This window comes from Ananas comosus, linkage group 19, assembly GCF_001540865.1.
Source record: "Ananas comosus cultivar F153 linkage group 19, ASM154086v1, whole genome shotgun sequence".
In the NCBI taxonomy this organism is placed as follows: domain Eukaryota; kingdom Viridiplantae; phylum Streptophyta; class Magnoliopsida; order Poales; family Bromeliaceae; genus Ananas; species Ananas comosus.
The window spans coordinates 7,894,080-7,919,155 of NC_033639.1; the positions used below are offsets into that span (position 1 = coordinate 7,894,080).

The following is a 25,076-nucleotide window of genomic DNA, read 5'->3' on the forward strand; positions in this document are numbered from 1 at the left end:
TTTAAAGATTATTCAATTTCTACCTTCCATTTTTACATAATTTACTTACTAAGTAAACAATGTCGAAAAAAATTAAAATTTTATTCCTAAAAATTTCATATATCCCAGATCATATTTAACGGTATGGATTATTAATTAGAATACCCTAAAATTAAAAATAAGACTATTGTACTGGAGCTCCGGTATATAGATAGTATAGTAGCCGAATTCTATATTTATATATCTCAACAGGGAAATTTGTTGCACAAAAATAGGGGGAAAAGAAAAGTGCCTCTCAATTTAGCCGTTTTCACATTTCCCATTTTACCCCCTAAACCCCCTCTTCTCCCTCTTCGCCTCTTCCCCGACCATCTCTCTCTTTATCTCTCTCTCTCCTCTCTATAAAAACCGAGCGCTGGAACCCGAAGCGTCCGCGAACGAGCTCGCGAGGGCGCCCCCAAGCGAAAAGAAGAAAAACCCTAATCTCCCCGCCCCTTCGTCGTCGTCGTCGTCGTCTTCGTCCTAGGGTTCTCTCGCGGGAATGGGCGCGACGATCCTCCCCGAGCTCCTCACGGAGATCCTGATCCCGGTCGCGGCCGTGATCGGGATAAGCTTCTCCCTTGTGCAGTGGCTCCTCGTCTCCCAGGTCAAGCTCTCGCCCGAGCGCCAGGGGGGGTCGCCGCAGGGGGGGAAGAACGGCTTCGGCGACTACCTCATCGAGGAGGAGGAGGGGCTCAACGACCACAACGTCGTCGTCAAGTGCGCCGAGATCCAGGCCGCCATCTCCGAAGGTGAGAGAGATCGATCGAGAGAAGGGGAGAGTTTGCAATTTGAGTCGAGCTCTCGCGGTGTTTTTACTCGATTTGAGCGTTGGTTTAGGGGAAATTTGTGTGGAGGGTTTGTTTTTGGGTCAGATCTCGTAGTTGCTGAAGTAAATAAAAAAGAGATTTTTTTTTTTCCTATTGTTTATTAGATCTGCTGTAGCTACCGGAGTTTTCTACTTTCTGTTGTTTTTAAGCTATTTTTTGTGAAAAATTCCCTTTTATGTTTTCCTTTATTCAGATTTTACTCTTATAGCTGCTCTGAACTGATTTCCTAAAATTTTTCTGTTTTCAGATTAAAATTGATATTTTGAAAAAATTTTCGTGCTCTAATACAATGCGCGCTTCTATGATAGTTTGATATTTTGAAATCTTAGTTGCTGAAATAGTCTCACTTGTTTAGTAAAGGTCATATTTTTAAGATACTCTTAGTTTTTTTTTTCTTTTTAATTTATATTCTATTGTTATATTTGAAAAGTTTTCTTCTTTTTTTTTTTTTTTTTTTTTTTGCATATTTTTGTTTTCCGCCATCTGGGATTTTTCTGATTAATGCCCTGTTATGTGGATAATTATTGTGGGTGTTCGTTCTCATTTAAAAGTATTCTTATGGGTTTTCCTTTAAAGATTTTGTTTTATTAATAATTTTTTTATATTAGACATGCCGAGAAGATAATAGTTGCTGATTTAGTCTTTGTTGATGGCTTTGAAAGAGATTTTACATCAAATTTTTATGTTTTTCTAGCTCATAATACCTGCTCTGATTGTTGACTTATTCTTACTTGATGATTGCTTATGACTTAGTATATTTGATGACATATTGAATGTGTTTATGGATATTGAGTAAGTACGATACGTCGTAATGAACACTTGGATACTTTCTATTACGTTCTCATTAGATGCCATACTCAAATACTATCTATTCTGTGGTCATTGTATACTTTTTCCCCAGTGGGATGATTGGAGATGGTCATTGTAAACATTTATGAAGTATAACCTTGTACTCTTTTTCACAACATGCTAGTAGTATTTTCTTTTAATCTCTAGGTGGGATTGGATTGAGGTCAATTTTGTACTGTGTTTTCCGTGAAACTTGTCTCAGGAATTTAGGCTGTATAACAAGTTTGTTTGTACAGCACCATCCTCCTAAATCTGCTGAATCGCAGATGCAGTTGCGATACAGTGCTGATTGGACTCTTTATCTTCTTATTTTTTACAGTCATTCATTTTTCGCCAAATTGTGGTGATTTACTTGCTGTTCAGATCTAATCTGGGTGGCATGTGTTTTATTTTCTATTGGCCATGAAAGAAGAATTTCGTAGCCGCAGTTTGGTCACGTGCTTGTAGAAATCATGCTTTATTTCCCCTCCTTTTCGTATCTTTTTTTCTCATGCTGCAGTAATTTTTTTATCTGTCCCCCATCTTTCTTGAAAATTTTTATTGGTAATCTTGTATCATATTTTTTTATCACATTTCTGTATAATGCACTCTGTTGTTATTTTGACTTTAACTAATTATCTTGTAAGACATAGGGAAAAGCAGCTTGGATGGTGATTGATTACTGAAGATTATAGCTGTTTTCTTTATTCTTTTTTCTTTTTCTTTTTGTGGCTGAAATTGTTGCTTCTTTCAATTGGACTTCTTAGGTGGATCAGGCTTGGGTGGCCCTCATTCTTTTACTAGTCATTGATAATCTTGCCTTATTCTTAAGCGTTTGGTTAGGGGATGGGGATAGGAATAGGCCCTTATCCCCCCTTTATACCCAAACGCTAATTTTTTACCCGAGAATAGTAGTTCTCGGTTATCCCCACCAACACCTCCATTTTCTATATAAAACTACCTAAAATTGTTCTTATTCCCGGGAACAACCCAATTTTCATCCAAACACTATTTTTCTTATCCCCATACTTGTACCTATCCCTGTAATAGCTAGTTTTTGCTTATACCCGAACCAAACGGTACTAAATCTTAATACTTACTGTTTTGTTGTGTTTTGCCTTCTATATTGAAATGCAGCGAATTAACAACTAGACACTCACATGTTGCTATCTGGAATTAATAGAGTTCCTTTGGTTGGACGTCATTGCTTGCGAATTCTATCCCTGCTTTAGTATCTTCATAAGTACTACCATTTGTCCTTTTCTGGTATCCTAAGTTTCTTGTTTAAATAGACGGCGTCTTATCCTTAGACGTCCAAATGTGGTGTACAATATTTTAAAAAAAAAATTATCCTAAACGTGGTGTATAAAATACTTGAACTTACCGTATTAGCATTTTTACCCACCGTAATTTTTGTAAACAGGAGCCACATCTTTCCTATTCACGGAGTACCAGTATGTCGGGATCTTCATGGTGGCTTTTGCGATCCTGATCTTTCTCTTCCTTGGCTCTGTGGAGGGTTTCAGCACAAAGAGCCAGCCCTGCACCTACAGCAAGGACAAAACCTGCAAGCCGGCCCTCGCTAATGCTATTTTCAGTACTGTGTCCTTTTTACTCGGTGCGGTTACCTCCGTAGTTTCTGGCTTTCTTGGCATGAAAATCGCCACATATGCCAATGCTAGAACTACTTTGGAAGCTAGAAAGGGGGTCGGAAAGGCTTTCATTACTGCGTTCCGCTCTGGCGCGGTGATGGGTTTCTTGCTTGCTGCGAATGGGCTTCTCGTGCTTTACATTGCTATCAACTTGTTCAAGTTGTACTATGGGGATGACTGGGAAGGGCTTTTTGAGTCTATTACTGGTTATGGACTTGGGGGTTCTTCTATGGCCTTGTTTGGTAGAGTTGGTGGAGGTATCTACACCAAAGCTGCTGATGTCGGGGCAGATCTTGTTGGGAAGGTTGAAAGGAATATTCCTGAGGATGACCCTAGAAACCCGGCTGTAAGTTTTTCTGTCCTTGCCTCTGTTGAACCTTTGTTAATGTTTATGTTTGTTCAGGAATGCCATTTAGTGTTAGTAATTGGGCTTTTCCATATGTCATTTCGGTACCCATCTTAGCACATATTGCACTTTCCATTTATATTTTCCAACATATTCTACATTTTCTAGAATTCGTTCGATGTTGCTGTTGAGGTTGACAAACATTTGTTATCTTCCTATAGGTCATTGCTGACAATGTTGGTGATAATGTTGGTGATATCGCTGGAATGGGATCAGATCTTTTCGGCTCGTACGCTGAATCTTCATGTGCTGCCCTTGTTGTTGCCTCAATTTCTTCCTTTGGGATCAACCATGAGTTCACTGCAATGGTGTATCCCTTACTTATTAGCTCGATGGGTATCATAGTTTGCTTGATCACCACTCTTTTTGCCACTGACATCTTCGAGATCAAGGCGGTGAAGGAGATCGAGCCTGCTCTTAAGAAGCAGCTCATTATTTCTACTGCCCTTATGACTGTTGGGATAGCAATTGTCAGTTGGCTAGCTCTCCCGTCGTCCTTCACCATTTTCAACTTTGGCGCCCAGAAGACTGTGAAGAACTGGTATGTGCCATGTTTTAGTTAATTCATTTTGAAATAATTGCATATTTAGCTCGGCAAAAATATCACGGTACATACAACCTGAAAACCTGAATTTGCATCTGTACCCACTTTCCCCACAAACTGGATGATTCCCCAACTTTTAAGTTTTTGTGGGTATGTGAGAAAATATGGATTTTGAAGGGATATATGTATGCATATATGATTTTCGTAAGGGTAAAGCCAACTTTGGCAACTAATTTTTTTTATTGCTCATTATTTTCTTTTTGCTCAATTTGGCAGGGAACTATTCTTCTGTGTTGCAATCGGTTTGTGGGCTGGTTTGGTCATTGGGTTTGTCACCGAGTACTATACGAGCAACGCTTATAGGTAAATATTAAGTCCTCTATGTTTTTCATATTTCTGACGTCTTTCCTTTTTGCGCAGATTTAACCTTAATTTTCTATTACAGCCCTGTGCAAGATGTTGCTGATTCCTGCAGAACTGGAGCAGCCACTAACGTGATCTTCGGGCTTGCTTTGGGATACAAATCCGTGATCATCCCTATTTTTGCCATTGCTGTTAGCATTTTCGTTAGCTTTAGTTTAGCCGCCATGTATGGTATTGCAGTTGCTGCTCTTGGCATGCTCAGCACAATTGCAACTGGCCTTGCCATCGACGCCTACGGACCGATTAGTGACAACGCCGGAGGCATTGCTGAGATGGCGGGGATGAGCCACAGGATCCGTGAGCGAACTGATGCTCTTGATGCTGCAGGAAACACCACAGCAGCCATCGGAAAGGTATGTTGAGCTGCTTTATTATTTTCCTGCTGCTCTTTTACATCGGCGGTCTTGTGTTTTGAAATTAGCGCCTGCTCCTTTGTTCTCAATCTCGATCCCAGATTCTATAAATGCGATGCTCAAATTTGAAATCTGCTCAAGAGAATTTTTCCTAGATGTTGTTTTTCCTGCACCTCATTAGCATTTATATTCTTTAGTTCATACGGTGGGTTAGCATGATATTTTAGTGCCCTCATTAAACCATTTAGACATCTTCTGAGATATCAAATTGATTCACCATCAGTATTGCTAATTTAACCAAATTCTCACATCAAAAGAAAATGCAATCAACTTACTATTTTTCCTCTCTAGGGTTTTGCCATTGGTTCTGCGGCCTTGGTATCCCTCGCACTCTTTGGTGCATTTGTAAGCCGAGCTGCTATCTCCACCGTCGATGTTTTGACCCCCAAAGTGTTCATCGGGTTGATCGTCGGTGCCATGCTTCCCTACTGGTTCTCAGCCATGACCATGAAGAGTGTCGGCAGCGCAGCCCTGAAAATGGTCGAGGAAGTCCGACGGCAATTCAACACCATTCCCGGCCTCATGGAGGGAACTACTAAGCCCGATTATGCCAATTGCGTCAAGATCTCCACTGATGCCTCCATTAAGGAGATGATCCCTCCCGGCGCCCTTGTCATGCTCACCCCACTCGTCGTCGGGATCTTCTTCGGCGTCGAAACCCTCTCGGGAGTTCTTGCGGGCGCTCTTGTTTCTGGTGTTCAGGTTAGTAACATTTCCTTGGATCCATTTTTCTTTGAAGAGTTAGTTTATCACTATATTTAGGTTAATTGTAATTCTCATTTCCAAGTTATGCTCCAGTTTGAGAACTCCAAATTGAAATAAATTAGATTCTAAAGTTTGTTTCTTGCAGCAATTAAATCCTTCCACCATTGCTCTGGATGCGAGCAATGATGTATCATATTTTTCTTTTTAGAACGGGGAGAGTTGTTACATGAAACGAGCTTCAAAGAACATATTATTGAAACTGAAACTCTTAGCCATGCAACCAAAATTTGAGTTCGAAGATCAGGAACCCGCAATTTTACTTCATTTCTGATTTTTTTTTATTCTTTTTGTATATTTTGCAGATTGCTATCTCTGCATCCAATACTGGTGGTGCATGGGATAATGCGAAGAAATACATTGAGGTAATGTTATTATTGTACACCAAATAATTCAATCTGAGGAGAAATAAAAGAATTCTCGGTGCATCAATAAACATTTTTCACTTGCTGTGATTTGCTTCAGGCTGGAGCTTCGGAGCACGCGAGGATGCTCGGCCCGAAAGGTTCGGATCCCCACAAAGCTGCTGTGATCGGCGACACCATCGGAGACCCGCTCAAGGACACATCCGGGCCGTCGCTCAACATCCTGATCAAGCTCATGGCCGTCGAATCGCTCGTGTTCGCTCCCTTCTTCGCCACACACGGCGGCCTCCTCTTCAAGATCTTCTAAACAGAGGAAGAAAAAGAAAGCGAAGAAGACGAGTCGGGCCAATTTGCTCTCTCTATAGTATCTCTCTCTGGTCCTTAAATCCTGAACTTATATTCTCTCATTTTTATCGCCGATTTCGAAACTGTAGCAGTATAATGATGAGTTGCCGGATCAATTTGGACAAATAGTTGTTGAATTTTTCCTTTGGTAGGTAAATTATGATGATGATGATGATGACGACGACGACAATGATCAAATTTCAGAATCAGTTATAATCAGTTTTCGTCAGAAATGTTTATTTGGCTATTTTATCTCTGTGCTCTCAATGTTTTTGCATTCATTAAGTTGCTTTTATGTATATTTCATGATAATTGGAAGGTTAAAATGCATTGCAACCCCCTCAACTGTAGCAATTTTTTAATTAGATCCTCCAACTTTGTTTATTTTTGTTGTTTGATTGTTTAAATTTTTTTTCAACTCTTTGTGACTAGAATTGTGAAACATAATTGCTACTAAATTCAAAAAAAAATAATAAAAATCTTTTGATGAGTGGGGATCGAAAAAATTTGAAGCTTGGGGTTTATTTTGTGGTTTTGAACTTGGTCAAAATCAAATTGAAAGAGAATTGTATATGTTTTAGTTTTTTATTATAGTTAGTAGATAAAATAGGGGTAAATTACACTTTTGGTACTCAAACTATGTGTGGGTAACACTTTAGTCTTCAAAACTTTAATTCGGTGCAACTTTTGGTTCGTATTTTCTGAATTGTTGCAATTAAGTTTCACAACCTAATTTTTTGGACTAAAAGTTTATAAATTATTAATGTAGAAGTAATATAGCAATGTCGTAATTGATGATACGACGATAATTAAGATGTTATATCACTTCTATATTAATAATTCATCAATATTTAGTCAAAAAATTTAAATTGTGTGATTTGATTGTAATAATTCAAAAAGAAATTACAATGAATTAAAGTTTTGAGGACTAAAGTGTTGCAAGCCTCATAGTTTGAGGATCAAAAGTGTAATTTATCTGATAAAATTGCATAAATTGCACTATTAGTCCTCAAACTTTTAGCTACATTTCATTTTGGACCTCAAACTTTTGTTTTCCATATTAGAATATCCCTAAACTCTTTAAAGAGTTTTATTTTAGTTCCTACACTTATTACTATTTAGAATAAACTAATTTATTACTCTCGGTGCATCTATATATTCAATGCATCTGTGTATATTCGGTGATAACTTATTCAGTATAATATTATCACCCATGATTTGGTACAATAATATATTTCTTAGTAAAGTGATTTAACTTATTTCGAAAAAAAAAATGATAAAACTGAATATGCTATTTTGTTTTAGACATTTGACGTAATCTATTCTGATATCCAAATACTGAAACCTGAAAAAGTTTAGAGACGTATTTACTAAAGTTTAAACGTTAGGGGGATGTTTGTATATTTTCCCCTCACTGTTGCATAGAATTCCTTGTCCTGTACCTGCTAAACGGACAGACTGCACACATCATAGGAACTAATAATGTTCTCAGGCTGCAGGCAAAACAACAACTGCTAACTCTCAAACCTCCTGCTATAACACCAAACTCCACTCTCTCTCTCTCTCTCTCCTTTACTTGCAGAAGAAGCAAAATAAAAAGCTTTACAAACAACCAACACAACTCTCTCTCTCTCTCTCTCTCTCTCTCTCTCTCTTTTCAAGCTCTGGGTCTTTTGCTCTTATGATTTGTGTTTGTGAGTGTACTACTGATGGATACATTGAATCTCCATATATATATATATATATATACTCCTATTGTTACTCTCTAGTTTTATATTTTATATGATCCTTCTATTAAGGTATAATATTGTATATGAGAAGCTATTCTTATCAGAGTTTCTGCCTTTCGTCCGTAAAATTTGAGATTTGATTTATGCTTCAGCAAAACTCTAGATTTTCTTAGATTGCCGGATGCTTTAGTATAGAAACCAGACAGCTGAAAACAAAACCACAAGTAGGGCCAAACAGGAACATGGAGGTATGCATGCATGTCACAAGGTGCGCCTTTTCCTTTCCCATGTTTGATCAACCCTTCAATTATTGTACCCTCCAGAGTTTGGCGAACTTAACATAGTTTCTGAGGAATATCACAATCCAGCAAAATGAAAAGTAGTTTGAGACATGAGAAACCGTCAATCCGCAAAACAGGAAGAGAAGCTCCAGGGAGTGAATTTGATCTTGATCGCCGCGGTTCAAAGGAAACAATCAATGATCAAGGAGTTTCGAGCGCTGCGGCGGCGAATCCTATGGCTTTCGATCCCCGTAAGATGAAGAGGAACTCCGCGATCGATGTCCGGCGCGAGTTGTGTGAAAAGATCCATGCCAAGATGCAGTTTCTTGAAGAGGACACAAGGCTCATGAAGGAGGCTATTTTGGATTGTGTGAAGGATAGGGACATCCTCATGAGTGAGGTATCTCACAAGCTTCACATGATAAGAGAGCATCTAAGTATAATAAGCTCAGAGTGTAGGCTTGATTGTCCTCCTAGGGTTTGCTCATTTGATCCACTCAAGGTAGTACCTGATCTTTTAAGGAAGTTTCCTATTTATATATATTTTGTCATTTTATTCTAGATAAATTTGCTTAATTATATGCATTTCAAGTAATGTTAGTTTGTTATGACAGCATATGCATATTTTTTGCAGACTCAGTGTGCAGAAAATTTGTGCATACGGCTGATCTGACCGTCTATCTAAAATATGAGAGTCATCTCCGCTATTGATGATGATCTAATAAACAACCGACAAAATAGTTTTAAAATGACTTCTGCCTTAATATGTATGGTTAAATCAAGCGATGCGTAGGAATTTCTTGCACATTAGATCTGCAGAGGATGTGAACCCTTAAAAAAAAAAAAAAAATCTAAGCTAAAGTGTTATATTTTCCATTAACTACCACTTTTCTCTTTTTTTTTTCCCTATATATTGAGCTTATTTAGAAGAGTCTTTTGATTCTTCTATCAGTTTTTACCTGTCACAATTAAGATCATTCACATAACAGCATCTGGATTTTTTTTTTTTTTTTTTTTTTTGTTTCTATCTCCTTCCTCTCTCTTTGAAAGTTTTCAAATTTTGTTTTTTCTTTTTTCTAATTCAAGCATAAATCCATCCATACATTTTCCTATTTCAAAATATTCACCACTATTTGAAGCACCCTATACTGAATCTTATGCACAATTTTTTTGTTGTGTGCACTTAACACAAGTTCCCTTCCACATGCTATATATATACTTATCATCTTTGCAGTTGCTTCATTAACTGTTTTGATATTAGTACCATGCAGGATGATAGAAAAGATATTGGATTACTGGGAGTGCTACACCAAGATCTAACTCCAACACTCGTCGCGCGACGAGCGAAGAAAATCAACGTCGACGCTTTCGACAACTAGCCTGAGCTGTTTAAACATGTAAGTTAGTTCACTGAAAAATAGGGGACTCTGATCAGAACATGGAACTTCATTTGTAAAGCTAGCATACAATTCAATGGATTGGTATTTAGTATTCCAAACTTATCAGATAGTTTACAGCATTTTTTTTTTAATGCTATTATTCTGTATAAAAATTGACATTGTATTTGTAAAATTGATTTTTGAATAACTTTGGAATTCATATTTTGTTTTGTAGCCTTACATAGCACAAAATAGTAAAAGGAATTTGATTATTCCGCACCCTACAACGGATATACGATTTTGACAAATATATTAGAGTTCTCATAATAAAATATGTGGGAACCCCAGTTGTATTGTGCCAATTTCGCCAATTTCAATAAGAAAAGTAAAGCACTCTCAGAAAGATTATAAATTAAAAAAATAATGGCCTTTAAAAAGATATCATCCTATAATCAAACACGCAAAATGTACTGAATTGACAAATAATCCTTATGAGATACGCTGAGACCACTATTTTTCTAATGATTTTATCGTTGCAACTTACATATTTTTTAACGTATGAGACCTGTTTGGTGAAGCGCGCTAGTGCTGCACCACATTCACTACTGCAAAAAAGCTCTAATTTAAAGTTTTTACTGCAACATGCTCTGCACTCTGTCTGCACCACAAACTGATTCTACATTATCACAGTTTGTTAACTTCTACATTCAACCAAATGCTTCACCTGAAACCCCCCAACCAAGCAAAAAACCAAACTTTTTGTACCAATATTTTCTCCTTTTTCTTTTTTTTTTTGCTCCTCACAAAAAAGTCACAGTAAGTAAATAAGAAGCCCATCCACACTCAAAAATATAATAATTTTTTTGTTTTACTGTCGCATCATATGCTAAGACAAGCTCTGGAACAATAAAACTCAAACAGTAAACTTTCCTCGGGCGAGGCAGATGCATATCCAGTGGATCCGAAAAATCAGCAAATTACAAACAAAGTTCCAAGAAAATTAAAAACACTTTTTGAGTCCTCAAAATGGCTAACTCTCAATCAAAAGATACGGAAAAGTGCAACTATGATTCACTCAGGATCTTGTTTCACCATTCTGCTTACCACAAGATATTGGTAATATCCCATAATTCTTAACAAACAAACCATAAATAGATCAACTTGGCAGTTTTGGTATCCAATGCGGCGACAAATGAATGTGAAATATCAAACTCGTAGAAAGACCTCTCGAAACAGAGTCCCTGCCTTGTGAAATGCTTATAGGAAAAAAAAAAAGACAATTTAGCCTCTTCGAGGGCTTAATTTAAGGTACAACAAAAGGAACCCTAATCTGGTTCGCGGAGATTGCATTGAGCATTTGAGAAGCAACTTTAGTCACAAAGGCAAAATCTGATGTACCAACAAGAAAACAATTAGGACTGCTGATTTAAATTATGTCTTTATGCATGCTTGACGATGTGTGAAATATTTTACAACGCAGATTCCAAGGGCGCTTTCCGAAGTTCAAGTTACACTGAAATCCTACACACGGTGGTGCGCAACATGAACAACGCCACCTATAATTTTGTCATATCAAAATTCCTATCTGCCCGCTAAGAAGCTGCACCTGGGTCGTTGATAACACCCAAGAAGTCATCCTTTATCGTCCCAATGCAGAACTGCACATATAGAAAAAGAAAAAACAAAAAAAAAAGAAGATACAATTATGTATGCATAATCTAGAAATACATTAATAATCACACCATTAATTATCTTTATTTTCATAGTATGCCAGTCTTAATGAAGGTAACATTATGCACCAAACATCAAGTAGCTCATAAGTACTTCGCCAAGTCATAGGAAGCAGAAAAATGAACTATCAGAATCTTGGAAGCAAATCTGTCTATCCGATAATCAAATATCAAAATATAAAGAGCAAAACACTACAGACCATAGTTTCAAAATAATCAAGAAAAACTCGCTATGGAATTGCACATTATTCTAATAACTCGGCCATAAATCTTTCTTTCAAATGAATCTAATTAAGCCGACTCCGCACAGGTGCTTTAGCATCAACATGGAACTTCCATTAAGATTACTTGAAAATTATGAAATTGTCAGCATCGTTTTATGTACAGAAGTAGCATTTTAATGGAGATCTCCGAGACCAAGCAATAGATATAAAAATATTGAACGTGCTTTGAGGTTACAAACTTGCATAAACTCGTAAATAGAGTTCTTCCGGCATGAACATTAGCCATGAAACTTGACTAAAAGGAACAGGAGACGTACAATCTCTGTGGCATCAACACGAGTCCCAATAATCTTTAGCCGGACCTCACTATCCTTTTGTATTTTCACCTACAAACCATCAATACAAAGAGGTTAGCAAAAAAGAAAAGCATGCTGGCACATTTTATTCGCAGCCTGAAAAAAGAGCAAAGATCCATTCTAAAAGAAAAGTAGTTAAGGTAAAGAAATTTGTTATTATTGAATCTTGACTAAATTAATGCATGCATTATCAATTCATACATCTGCATACATGCATCTTAAACTTCTAAATCCACATTATGTCAGAACTTCAACTACCCAATGTATCATTAATGTTACAGAATGTTGCAAATGTTAAATATGCTCTTCAAAATTGTAAAATATTGCTTGCGTTTACTTACAGATAATTATCAAGAAATAAGTGTAAAGCCCTCTTCTTTAACCTACCTTTCTCCCGTATTTTCTTTTCTTGATCACTCAACCAATTCTAAGCAAATGAAAAGAGGTATCTAATTTTTTCCAACTAAGATCCTCCCTTTCATGTTGGACATGGTGACTCTCAGGCATGCACCCAATCAACACACCCATACCCAAAAGGAAAAAAGTTCTCTATCCAGGTAGTGGTGGCCTTGGGTAGATTTAGTGAGCGGCAGAACTTAGGCCCATTTATTCCAAAACTCGCAGTGGCATGAAGTTCTCTACCCTGACCCAGTATTATGCCTCTCAAATCACTCCAAACCAGGCCGATTCTGTAGCATGAGTATTGTCATCCTTCATTCAGTTTTGTGACAGCCAATCCTGCCACAATCTACACGTTCTGAACAATAAAGTACTCAACAATCATATCTACATATTACAATAAAAACCTCTGTTGGGTTAGATTGTAAGCAATAGGGCATCAACAATCATCAAAATATGCATAGCAAGGTCAAATACAAATTGTCTTGTTTCTTCTTCTAATCATTCAGTGAACAATTAGTCTATTACCATATACCACTGAAAGTATACTTTCGATTCGTCTCAAAATAGTCACAGCCACCAGTAGAACTCATTAAGAAATAATGAACAGAGTGAACTATAATCCATGCCTTCTCACTCAGTTAAAAAGATTGAAAGCCATAATTCAGCCAACATGCTAGAACTCATATTTCAGTCTGATTCCTGTTTTTAGTGTTTCACTTGTAACTGTGAACATATAAGAAATGTAGGAAAAGGAACAAAGCATACCGATCCATCAGATGTTGTATAGTTTGGCATATCTCCAGACTGGAACTCCATGTCATCAGGGATCAACTGAAAAAAAAGAAAAACAAAGAAACAAAAAACAGACAGCAACAAAGAAGGTATCAGCAACAAAGAGGGAAAAAGAGACATTAAATTCCATCATATCAGACAAGAGCCTACTACAACTTGATCTACAGGGGTTTCTCGACTTGTACCATGCCAATCTTAATTCCATACCTTTCAAGTTAAAACCCATGAGGCTACAAACTAAATTTATGTGTTTTCTCAACTATTTTGTACAGAAAAATTGTATATATATATGCTATTCTGAAAGAGACCCTTACATTCACTTTTTTTCTGATTGAGCACCACCTTTTGATATGTTTAATTTCAGTGGTTGAAGCCCCATCATGATCTTTTGATTTATATAACTTTAGTCAATCAAATTGGGACATTTTGATAATCTAAAGTTATCTAACAATGATTCTGCTAAACTAAATGACTTTAACCACTGTTTAGTAAATGAAACTGCAGATTTCACTAACAATTAACGGCTAATAGCTACAGCTGACGCTAAATTTTAAAAATTCCCACTTTAACAAACTAGGGCAACTTGAATCCAGAAAATAAAGTCGTCAATTTCAAACCAGCCTATAGTTTTAGGTGTTTCATCACATTTTCACTTTTTTTTTTCCTTTGTGTGTGTGTATTCTACCATGCACATACCTAAACCACTCAAACAAATTACCAATTACAAGAAAACAACAGAAACAAAAATTCTTACATGATTCGAAACGAAAATCTGCACCGGCCCTGCCTCTGCGAAGAAACCCATCTGCGGAAACATTAAAACAAAAAAACGAATAAATAAATAAATAAATTCATCAATCCATCCATCCACCACGCCTTAAAATCCCGAAAGAAACCCTAAATGGAGATATCGAGATCGAGATCGAGATCGAGATCGAGAGACCTTGTTGACCATGGTGACCACGGCCTCGAGGATCTCGCCCTTGAAGGGGCGGAACACGACGCACTGGTACTTGACGGGGAAGGTGACGAAGCCGGTGCCCTCCCTGATGAGCCCCTTCCCGATCTCCTCCACCCCGGTGATCGCCACCACGAACCCATGCCTCCCACTAAAACCGAAGCAAAGAAGAGATCGCCGAAGGGGGTTTAGGGTTTAGGGCATCCTCTGTAAGAGTTAGGGTTAGGGTTAGGGTTAGGGTTAGGGTTAGGGTTTTACCTGCAGGTGCCCTCGACGTCCTTCATGAGCTTGGAGACGAGCTTGTCGCGGAGGTGGGGCCCGAAGTGCCGCGGGTGCAGCTGCATGTTCCGCTCCAACACGATGTGGAAGAACATCTCCTCTCTCTCTCTCTCTACTTTCTCTCTCCTCTCTCTCTTATTACTATTTATATAGGTAGGAATAATTTCATATGCATCCCTACGGAGTTTTAAAATTGCTGATTTATCCTTGCAAAATTTTAATTAGAGCAATACTTTACGTGGCGTGGCGGGCAATTCAACTCGATGTTCGCGAGTCTGCTCATGTTCGATTCGAAATAAATTCGAGATCGTTCGATTCGTTTAATATTTCACCTCGAAATTTTAATGAGCAAAACACGAGATGAGATAAGATCGCTGATGATCGGTTTGATATAGTTTCGAGTATATATATATTATAAATTTTTTCTATTTAGATTTTAAACCAATTCATATGTGAAAAGAATTATATTTTGTGCAATTTTTTATAGAGTAAAATTCTAATTTTTAAATTTACTTGCAGCTTTTCATCTAGTAGTAGGGCTATTATTTTAACTTGCTATCAAAGAGCTGAATTTTTCACCTCGATATTTTAACTACTCTGCTTGCGCTAGGCTCGTGTAATAAACAAGCAAACGTGGGCTCACTTGTAGGAGTTTTGAGCTACTAAACCTACAAAATTTTTAAATATAAAAATAAGTATTTAAAATTTATATTTATAAAAATAGTTTGATAACTTTAAAAATGGTAAATGATTCACCGCTTTTACTCTAATTTGTATATTTTCTACCTCCAAACTTTAAAAGATGTATAGTATTAAATATTAAAAATAGTTTCAATTTTTTGAAAAAAGCGGTGAATGATTTACCGCATTTCGAAAGTAGTAAATGATTCACCGTATAAATCTAATTTTGTAAATAAATTTTCAGATTACTATTTTTATAATTATAGTATTTTCTTAGTCTATTAATAAAAAAAATTTCTCTCATGTTCAGCTTGTTTGATCCAGTAGATTCCAGTCATGCTCGATATCAGCGTTTTAAAATTTTTTAGAAAACCTTGACGATACAGTACTTGACTAATTGAATCGATGCCGAAAATGTCAAATCCTCTGAAAGAGAAAGTAGGCATTGCGTATAGGATCGAAATAGCCGCAGCCATGGAGAACGGTAGTGAGTGTGGTGGAAATGGACTTAATACCATACGTGGGCATATAGGAGAGGAGGTTAGGCACTAAAGTAACGAAAGGATAAAGATTAGGGACTAACGGTGCAATTAATTCTCAACGCTAAGGATCTGATTGCAAAAAAGTAAAGAGTTGGGGATGAAAACGAAAAAGTTAGCACAGGAACTAAACTGCACGAAACGTATAGTATAGGGACCATAAATACATTTTACCTTATTTCTTCTGTTCTTGTTCTCTATATATATATAATATAAACCCTCGCGACCTCGTCGTTCTCTCTCTCTCTCTCGCTCGGCCCCGAAAACGAAACCCTAATCGAGGTAGGGGACGCGAATCCCTGCGATTTCTCCTCTAATCCCTTCTCAGTTATTATCCTTATTAAACCCTAATCGGTTGGATCGTTGTGGTTGTTGCATAAACCCTAGATTTCGAGCCCTTGATTCATGGATCCGCAGCAACCCGAACCTGTGAGCTATATTTGCGGAGGTATATGTCTCTTTCCTTGTGATTTATCTTTTGTACTGATCATAATGTATTGAGACGCCCCCTTAACTTTATTTTCTTTTGATTGATACCTCCTTGCTTTTTTTTTTTTTATTTGAGTTATTCTACTTGGTTAAATTGGGGATTTTGTGAATTTAATAGTAGTTGTTGACTGATACAGTTTTGTTTGCTAAAAACCGATCAGTGCCATCAAATTTTACGGAATCGCTGTTTGATTTAGTGAAATTCTCAAAGCATTTGGCTAAAAGCACACAAATAAAATAAAATTGGAAGTTAGAGGGGGTGTTGATAAAAAAAAAAGATTGACGGAGACAAAATGGCTAGTAGTTGATGGGGTCTAAATACATTTTCACCAAATAAGTTTATATTAGTGCCCAATTTCTATGATAAAATGATTGAACTGGATTGATGACTAGATTGTGGGGCGGAGAACACGCTGAAGCCCGGCGATGTGATTCAGTGCAGAGAGTGTGGATACCGCATCCTTTACAAGAAACGCACCCGCAGAAGTATGCGTACATTGAATTTCTTTTTTTTTTTTGCTTGTTGAAGTATGGTGGTATTTTGTTTGTTCCTGTTATTTTGATTCAGTTCTTTGGTTGGATGTTGCTGCTGATGATGTGACATGTCTCAATTTCAAGCATGCTTCTTGCTCTCTATTAAACATCTAGGAAAGTTTCGAGCCTCATGCATAATTGCACAAGTCCTCGAGGATTGGCTCATCTTGCTTCGAGTTTCTGGCTTAGACTATCATTCCATTAAAAGGAAATATTGTGTGAAAAGCATAAGACGTCACCTAATTGGACGAGCTGTGTTCATGGGGCAATTTTTTTTTTCCTTTTTTTTTTTACGAAGAAGCATAAAAGAAATTTGTCTACATCACAGTGCATATGTAAGTACTATTATTTCAAGGAAATTACTCATAGGTTCAATCTTTGATGCAAACCGAGAGGTTGCCAAAATTGAATTTTCAAGTTTGCTTTTGTTTAAAGGTATTTCTTGAAATAAACTAGCTTCAATTTATCGATTCCGGCGAACTTTACTATAATTAAAGCAAGGAAGCAAAAATTTCAGCAAGATGAAAAATTAAAATCGAATTGAAGCAAAACTAAGATAATGATAAACCTTCGATATATGAGATAATAACAACCAACTGAAAATATATATAATAGTTTCAAAAGGTAAATTCGGCTTTATCGGACTTAAAGCTTTAGGTTTGGTTGTTTGGCAAATATGGTTGATAATGGTGAAAGGCTAGATTAAAAGGGGATAATAGGATGTCATGAGATGAGAGATACAAAAAGTGCACCGTTCACACGATTGCGGGGGATCCACGATCGACGAGGAGGGCGGTACACCACGGGTAGAACTTCGGCAACGGGGAAGAAGAAGATGAGGTAGTGACTTGGAAGAAGAGGAGAGGTAGAAGTAGAAGCCGATCTTGTCATGAGGAAGAAGTGACAACGATCAAGTTGAGGAAGAAGACGATCTCGGCGCGAGGAAGAAGCATCGATGATCTCACCGGGAAGTAGAACACCAAGGATAAAGAGTAAGAGTAGAATTTTCTATTCATCCAAATATATCTCTCAAGGCTTCAAGAACCATATATTTATAGTGTTGAGAGCCTTCTGATAATAAATTATTGTCTTTTCGTTTTCAACATAACACGGTCACCCAAGAGTCATGATGCATAGAAAACGAAGCAATTTTGAAAATTTCAAAGGTCTTTTTTTTATTTTTTGGGGAATCCCAAAGGTCTTTTTGGTATTGTTTTTTTGTTTATGGGAGAAAAGGGTTTGGGTTAGCCAAATCAACTAAAACTAAATGATTTAAGTCCGAATCAAACACAAACCTACAAAATAAAAGAAAATTGCATTCGAAAATAAAACGAGATTTATGCTGCATCAATCTTTGATGACCAGTCCGATGATCAAGCATTATGTTTTGCTATGTATTTTCCTATATGTTTATTTCATGTATTACGGTACTTATAATATCAAGGAATTAGCGAGGGCGAACTTGGTCCTCTCCCCAAGAATCCTAGGTGAGTTGAATCCTAGAAGAGTTGCGGCCTCAAACTAGTGATTGCATACTATACATGTTAGATTTATCCAACTGCTCATTCTATTCCGCACCATACTCTTGACAGCTCATCTTTTATTCTTGTCGAGTCTTTAGAGGTGTGTTTTTGTCCCCTTTTTTTTTCCTATTCCTTTGAAGTTTGGACTGATGCAATTGTTTTTCTTGGGCCTAGATGTAGAAAGACATAAACACTGAAATCACGTTGTTTTCATTTTTGTCCTTCTATGGTAGCCGTCCCCATTTAATGAGTGTTTGGTCGGAAGTGAATGTTTGGACGCCGGATGTTTAAGTTCTTCATTCTTATCATAGAATCACGACTCTGTGTACAACATATTGTGACGCTGTTTAGTATTAGGTTCTGATACTTTTGAGTTGAATGGTGGCCTGTTTGGGCAATTCAGTCTTCTTTGATATAGGAGCAAAATGGATATTTGATTGAGCCACAATATATTCTGTTAGGGCAACAGGATATGCTTTAATCATTTCAAAATGGACTGTAGTCCAGACCAGTATTTTGAGCCCATCCAAAGGGGTATTAATGCAAACTACTGATACTGTGATATCATAATGTCTTAATACTTTGTTTTGAAATTGCTTCGTTATCACAAAGTAATACATGCCGTGAGCCCGTGCTGATTTTCATCTATTTTAGATTTTATTTCTTTATATTCATCTGCCTCGCCTGTTTTAATCCGTTAACACTCCCTTGGTCTCCTACTAACTTCTGTCATCTTTGTTCCAGTTGTTCAATACGAAGCACGCTGAGGATGAATGCAGATTAATTTCGCCGGTGAGAAACGCTATGTATGTTTTGTCGAACTTGTGATCTATAACGTAATATTGGACGTTTATCAGTCAGATCAAATTCTTTTCTTGCATTGTTTACATGGTGTAGCCGTGGTTGCATGATTGTTCTGTGATGTGTTTGCGACTTACACTCCGAGGGAGTTCGGTTTGCTATCTGTTGCTGAATCTAGATATAAACATGGCATCGCACTAATATAAATCTAGAATTATTTCATGCTGTAGCATATATCTGAGGATGATCGAGCTTTACCTCAAATAGTGTAGTCTTTGAGGTCTAGATCGTAATTTACTGCAAGGCCCTTGGCATTTAGGGGGGTGGTAATTAATAGAGCATGCAGGACAGTTGAGGTATGAGCTGTTGAATAGTACTGAATGTTGTGCTGAGATTCGCATGGATGCTATTCAATGAATCATAGAGTCGTACTCCTGTTGTCCTAACCAAATTCTTTTCCACATTTATGTGGTTTCATTAGATGGGAGTGTTGATATGGGCAGTCACTTTGCAAAATTATCGTCACTCTTTCTCGGTAGTGTACTTGAAAAAATCTTAACCTCTATTGTTTGATGCGATTGTGATATGAGTTGCAGGTATGACGGCGTCGGCATACACCAAAACTACACTTGAAATTTGTATGTTTGTTCTACCCAACTTTTGCTTCCTCTCTCATTTTTCGCTTTTCGAGTGAAAGCTCGCAGGCAAATTTTATTAAACTAGAGAGGTTTAGTTGTACAAGGATGTAGGCAATGCCAGTGTGTAGAGTTAACACTGTCTCCAAAACTCAAATAGCTGTGTGCTGAACCATTGAAGAGAGAGTGCAAAGTTACAGACCACTTCAAACTAAGTATCTTTAGATTCAAAACAGAGAACCTGTGAGATTAATGCATGAATAAATATGTAAGTGCTATGTTAGAGTGACACCACCAAAGTTCTTTACAATTACTGGAGCATCCTCTTGCAACAAAATTGACTTTCCCTAGTATCAAAAGAAAAAAGAAAAAAAAAAAAAAAGAGGGAGAAGCTTGAGTATCATTAAATTGGTAAAAGTGTATGAAATTGGCATCAACCATCATCTATTTTGACCTCATTCTTTAATCTTTAAAAGTTTTAATTTTACTATCTAATCTTTTAATTTTTTTAAAAAAATGTGAGCCTGTTAATGATTTTTTATGGCTTTAATTGATATATATTATATATGATTTATGTAATTATAAATTTATTGAAATAATTAGTTAGCTTATATTTATGTTAGAAGAGTTATCAAATAAATTAAATCAAATAAATAGAAGAATCGTCAAATAAATTAAATCAATTAAGTAGAAACTTTGGATATTAAAATCAAACATTTTAAAAGATTGGATAGTCGGAGTCCGGTTATAATACTATCTATAACATCAAGCATTTGGCACTACCAAGTTCTGCGGTTAGATCTACCCTTTTAAACAAATTATGTCCGTTAGATCATACTATCAATCAACTACTCACTCAGCCCTAAGGAATCACTATCATTCTAACCGCACATCCCTTCATTCAAGGGCCGAAAATCTAATAGCACCACTGACTTAGTTCTTTTAATAATATTTTAGCCTAGTTCAAATAGTCGAAGCAAAATGATCTATAGTTTAGATAAGTTCTGTACATTTTTACCCACTGAATATCGCAATTGTAAAATTGAGTAGCATAGTTGCCTTCTCTAGGGTATCTAATCTTTTAATCCATAGCATTATGGAGGTTCAAATCTTTACCTTCAGTCTTCAGATCAGATTCCAATTCCAGCGTCCCATGATGATCAGATTGGGTTACTTTTTGTGTAGTTGATACATTTTTTAGAGGCTGTTTGGTTATATATATCCACAACTTTACTATAGTTATAATTATTTATAAATTTAAATACGGTATTTGGTTTGATATATTTGAATCTAACTATTGTTAGAGCTGCACGGGAAGGTTTAACTGCATTATGTTTAAATTGACCGCAATTCTAACTGTAGTTAAACGAAAAATAATTCTATCTTTCTAATCACATTTTACATAGAAAATAATACTTTTTCTGCATGAGAGGTAACCTCAGAGTGATGAAACTTATAAATGCAAAATTTTCAAATGCATGCAGCCAAATAAATTATTTATGAATGCAGCACTTTCTGCTACATTTAATCAAACAAAATGCATATAGTTAAATGTTGTTGCTGTATTTTTTTTTTTTTTTTTACTTGGTAAAAATGTACAAAACTTACTTGAATTATGAATCATTTTGATTTGACTATCTAATCTTTTCAAACTTTTGATTTTATTATTCAAGCTTTTAATTTGTTTGATTTGAGTTAGTCGACGACATTTGACTTTAAAATTTAAGATACTTGATTATTTTAATGAATTTGTAATTGCGACAATTACATAAAATATGCTAACTAAATCTGTCAAAATAAATAATGCAATTCAAATTTGAAACTCAAAGTGTCATCGACTGACTCAAATCAAACCGACTGAAAGGTTAGTAAAATCAAAATTTTGAAAGCTTAGATAGTGAACTAAAACTGGTTCATAGTTTAGATAAGTTCTGTACTTGTTTACCTTTTAACTATATGCGTATCCAGTTACACCATGTTACGATTATATCTAACCACGGCACCTCAAAGGGGGCTTTCTTGTTAGAAGTAGGGATGCAAATGGATCCCGGTTAGTGGAGCTCCCATTTCGATCCGCACCGAATGGGGCAGTAAGTGGGAATAAAAAATATTAAAAAATGTAAGCCGTCCAGATTCGTTCTGATCCGTCAAGTAAATGGAATGAGAGACAGAAGAAACCACCACCCTCCCTTTTTTTTGCAATCAGATTCATAACCTCTAGTATTAATTTCACAATGGTCCCTAACCTTGACCTATTTTTTTCACTTTGGTCACTAAACCATTCACCTATAAGCATGCTCATTGCATCAACCCTAATCTCACCAAAAGCCCAATGTAACATTCTCCGCGACTGCAACCACCTTGAGCGCAGCTACAACCACCTCGATCTTGCACATGATGCCTACTGCCTCATTCGCAACATCAAATTAGACGTGCCACCGAGCTCTTTCGAAAACTTCGAAAAAGTCGGCGCCAAAATCAACCGAAAAGCTACCGATGATAACCGTGATCTCCACGCTATCACGACTTCAGCGTTTTTGTTCACAAAGTCCGTACGGTGCCCGCATTCCTGCTCGAAGATGGACAAGCCTAACTCTTTGTTGTTAGCCTGGACCTCAGCCTCGTTCTCTTTTTTTTTTTTTTGCGTACTCAGTCATAGAACGCGGAGATTCAGGCTAGCAATAAGGAGTTATGCTTGTCCTTCTTCGAACAGAAAGATAGGCATCGCACGGGTTTTGCAAATAAAAATGCTAAGTCGGTGACAAAGAGCTCACTTTCTCAAAAACAGGCCCTCTGCCAACATCAATAAAAATTGAATAGTTGGGACCTAATTGAATCAGGATATAGTGGTCACACTACGAGAGAGAGAGAGAGAGAGAGAGAGAGAGAGAGAGAGAGAGAGAGAGGAGGAGAAATGTAGACCAAGAAGTAATCCTTCTCCTAATAACAATATCTGTAGGAAGAATCCCTACTCCTTATCAAAGTTGATGATTCCGAGGAGAATAAAATCGCACTTTTGGCCATCTTTCCGAATAAGGTAAAATTACATTTTTGGTCAGCAAACTATCGAGTGCGTCATATTTGTCCTTAAACTTATTTGTAATTACTGACTCAAATTTTTAAAATTGTTGCAAACAAGTCCTCTGTCTTAATTTAATTGAGTGAATGATAATGTACCATTGATGTGTGGCTGCCACGTCATCAACAAAAAACTGCCATATTTCTATCCTATTTGCCATGCGTCACCATTCACCCAACTTAATTGTACCGCAAGATTTTATTGCAATAATTTAAGATTTTATTGCAATAATTTAAAAAGTTTGAGCTTAAAATTACAATAAATAAAAGTTCGAGAACCAATACACAACTTAATTGTACCGTAAGGCTTTATTGTAACAATTTAGAAAGTTTGAACTTAAAATTACAATAAATAAAAATTTGAGAACCAAAATACTCCGTGCCTCATTGTTTGAGAACCAAAAGCATAATTTAAGCCTTCAAAATAATCTTATCAAAATTGTTTGAGTTCTCGTGAAGTCTTAAAGTCAATAAATAGAGTCCTAACAATCACATAAATCAGTTTCTTAATACATTTGTCAGAACAGGAGAGTACCAAGTACTTTTTCATCCTCAAAGCTCAAACTTGAAAAATCTGTGTAATGGAGAATTTGGTGCCAATAAAGTATCAACAGTCAAGTGTCAGCACTGAAACAGGTAGCAGATTTATGCTTGCTGATAATGTAAGACATGGTAGAGAGACTGGAAACTAAAAAGCCACTTGAATTACACAACACAACAAAATGTCCACAGCAATATGATATTCCAAGAGTTAAAAGAACACAAAATAAGGGAAATCTTAAGAGGTGCATTCACAATAAGTCATTTTCCTATTTCCCCTACTGTAACCCCTAACCACACACTACAACCCCAACCCCCCCCCCTAAAGACTATTCCTCCAACCAACAAACTCCCCCCATACTAAAACACAAAGCTGTAAGGAACCCTAAAATTTAAGCAACCAACATTCTTTCCCCCCCCCCCTTTTTTCAGGTCATTTCCTCTTCTTAGAGGGTGGCTGGGGCAGCTCCTCATCTTCTTCGTCGTCCTCATCCTCCTCGTCCTCGTCCTCACCCTCCTCATCATCGTCATCGTCGTCGTCATCGTCGTCTTCTTCGTCGTCGTCGTCGTCGCTCCCCCCTTCGCCGTTGGCCTCAGGGTCATCGTCGTCTTCACCTCCTTCATTCTCGTTCCCCTCGTCACCCGATTGCTCATCCTCGCCCCCATCATCGTCCTGATCCTCCCCATCATCGTCTTCCTCTTCATCCTCGTCGTCGTCGTCGTCCGACTCGCCGTCGTCCTTGTTCTCGGGAACGGTTTCGCTTTTGCTTTTGCCTAGTATCCTTCTAGAACAATCATGGTTTGATTGTGAGAATTGAACAAATATAAAAACTAACATACAGCGTTTGGTTGTGAGACAGATGAGAGATATGGCAAAAGAAAAGAGCGAGAGAGAAAAGGAATTTACCTGTAAATTACTTGTGGCTCTTCCGGACAAGGAACGACCTCACTCGGCAACGATCCCATCTGAAAGAAGTTGCATAGTCGTGAGCAACTAAACAGTAAAATAAACCGGAGGAAAAATTAGCAAACTATTGATGACTATAATGCAAGAACTCTAAAAGATCACAGTATACTAACAGAGAAGAGGAACAACAAAGAAAGACAACATTATGCAAATACTATGATAAAAGTTGATAGCAGTACAGCTAGTTTAAAGGAGCATGTAAAAAGAAAAATCTATAAGAGCAACAAACAATGTTATTAAAATGTGGGATAATACGCTTAAAAGAAACAATAATCTGAAGCTGAAACATAGAATTTTATTAAAATTTTTTAAAAAAACAAGATCTTATAAATTCATAATGCATGAAAGAAAGAAAGAAAGGTGGAAACGAAAAGCAGGGTAAGAAAAGGAAACAAAACAAATACAGAAATATGACGCCAATGGTAAGTTCAATAATGCAGCTACAATATGTATACCATGCACGCTAAGCATCTAGAATAAAGGTCGCAAGAATGTTAAGGGTTTAGATATTGGATACGCATAAAACTACAAGCCATAAAGGTAGCTTGGCAAGAAGGCTTTTCAAAAATTAA

At 36.9% G+C, this 25,076-nt stretch overlaps 5 protein-coding genes across 10 annotated transcripts; 3 read left to right on the forward strand and 2 right to left on the reverse strand.

Moving 5' to 3' along the window:
* On the forward strand, positions 363–6,838 carry LOC109725061 (pyrophosphate-energized vacuolar membrane proton pump). The gene is made up of 8 exons (XM_020254118.1): positions 363–770; positions 3,100–3,674; positions 3,896–4,275; positions 4,555–4,641; positions 4,724–5,054; positions 5,406–5,816; positions 6,182–6,241; positions 6,342–6,838. The coding sequence occupies exons 1-8, from the start codon at positions 521–523 to the stop codon at positions 6,546–6,548; spliced, it is 2,301 nt and encodes a 766-aa protein (XP_020109707.1). The 5' UTR covers positions 363–520; the 3' UTR covers positions 6,549–6,838.
* On the forward strand, positions 7,055–10,099 carry LOC109725063. Of its 4 annotated transcripts, none has more exons than XM_020254120.1 (2): positions 7,055–9,099; positions 9,859–10,099. In XM_020254120.1, the coding sequence occupies exons 1-2, from the start codon at positions 8,689–8,691 to the stop codon at positions 9,871–9,873; spliced, it is 426 nt and encodes a 141-aa protein (XP_020109709.1). In that variant the 5' UTR covers positions 7,055–8,688; the 3' UTR covers positions 9,874–10,099. The 4 variants fall into 4 exon arrangements, with proteins under 4 accessions (XP_020109709.1, XP_020109708.1, XP_020109711.1 ...); XM_020254119.1 differs by having other exon boundaries at positions 9,869–10,099; XM_020254122.1 differs by having other exon boundaries at positions 7,055–8,997.
* LOC109725270 (DNA-directed RNA polymerase II subunit RPB7) lies at positions 11,026–14,858 on the reverse strand. Of its 2 annotated transcripts, none has more exons than XM_020254388.1 (6): positions 14,697–14,858; positions 14,424–14,589; positions 14,235–14,285; positions 13,454–13,519; positions 12,248–12,316; positions 11,026–11,634 (listed from the first exon to the last, which is right to left on the reverse strand). In XM_020254388.1, the coding sequence occupies exons 1-6, from the start codon at positions 14,810–14,812 to the stop codon at positions 11,569–11,571; spliced, it is 534 nt and encodes a 177-aa protein (XP_020109977.1). In that variant the 5' UTR covers positions 14,813–14,858; the 3' UTR covers positions 11,026–11,568. The 2 variants fall into 2 exon arrangements, with proteins under 2 accessions (XP_020109977.1, XP_020109979.1); XM_020254390.1 differs by having other exon boundaries at positions 12,170–12,316.
* Positions 16,143–19,510, forward strand: LOC109725287 (DNA-directed RNA polymerases II, IV and V subunit 12). The gene is made up of 4 exons (XM_020254428.1): positions 16,143–16,219; positions 16,325–16,385; positions 16,820–16,912; positions 19,228–19,510. Exons 2-4 carry the CDS (start codon positions 16,343–16,345, stop codon positions 19,248–19,250), a joined length of 159 nt encoding a protein of 52 aa, XP_020110017.1. The 5' UTR covers positions 16,143–16,219; positions 16,325–16,342; the 3' UTR covers positions 19,251–19,510.
* LOC109724544 (phosphopantothenoylcysteine decarboxylase subunit VHS3-like) lies at positions 23,677–24,600 on the reverse strand. Of its 2 annotated transcripts, none has more exons than XM_020253392.1 (2): positions 24,445–24,600; positions 23,677–24,322 (listed from the first exon to the last, which is right to left on the reverse strand). In XM_020253392.1, exons 1-2 carry the CDS (start codon positions 24,501–24,503, stop codon positions 23,971–23,973), a joined length of 411 nt encoding a protein of 136 aa, XP_020108981.1. In that variant the 5' UTR covers positions 24,504–24,600; the 3' UTR covers positions 23,677–23,970. The 2 variants fall into 2 exon arrangements, with proteins under 2 accessions (XP_020108981.1, XP_020108982.1); XM_020253393.1 differs by having other exon boundaries at positions 23,677–24,319; positions 24,445–24,592.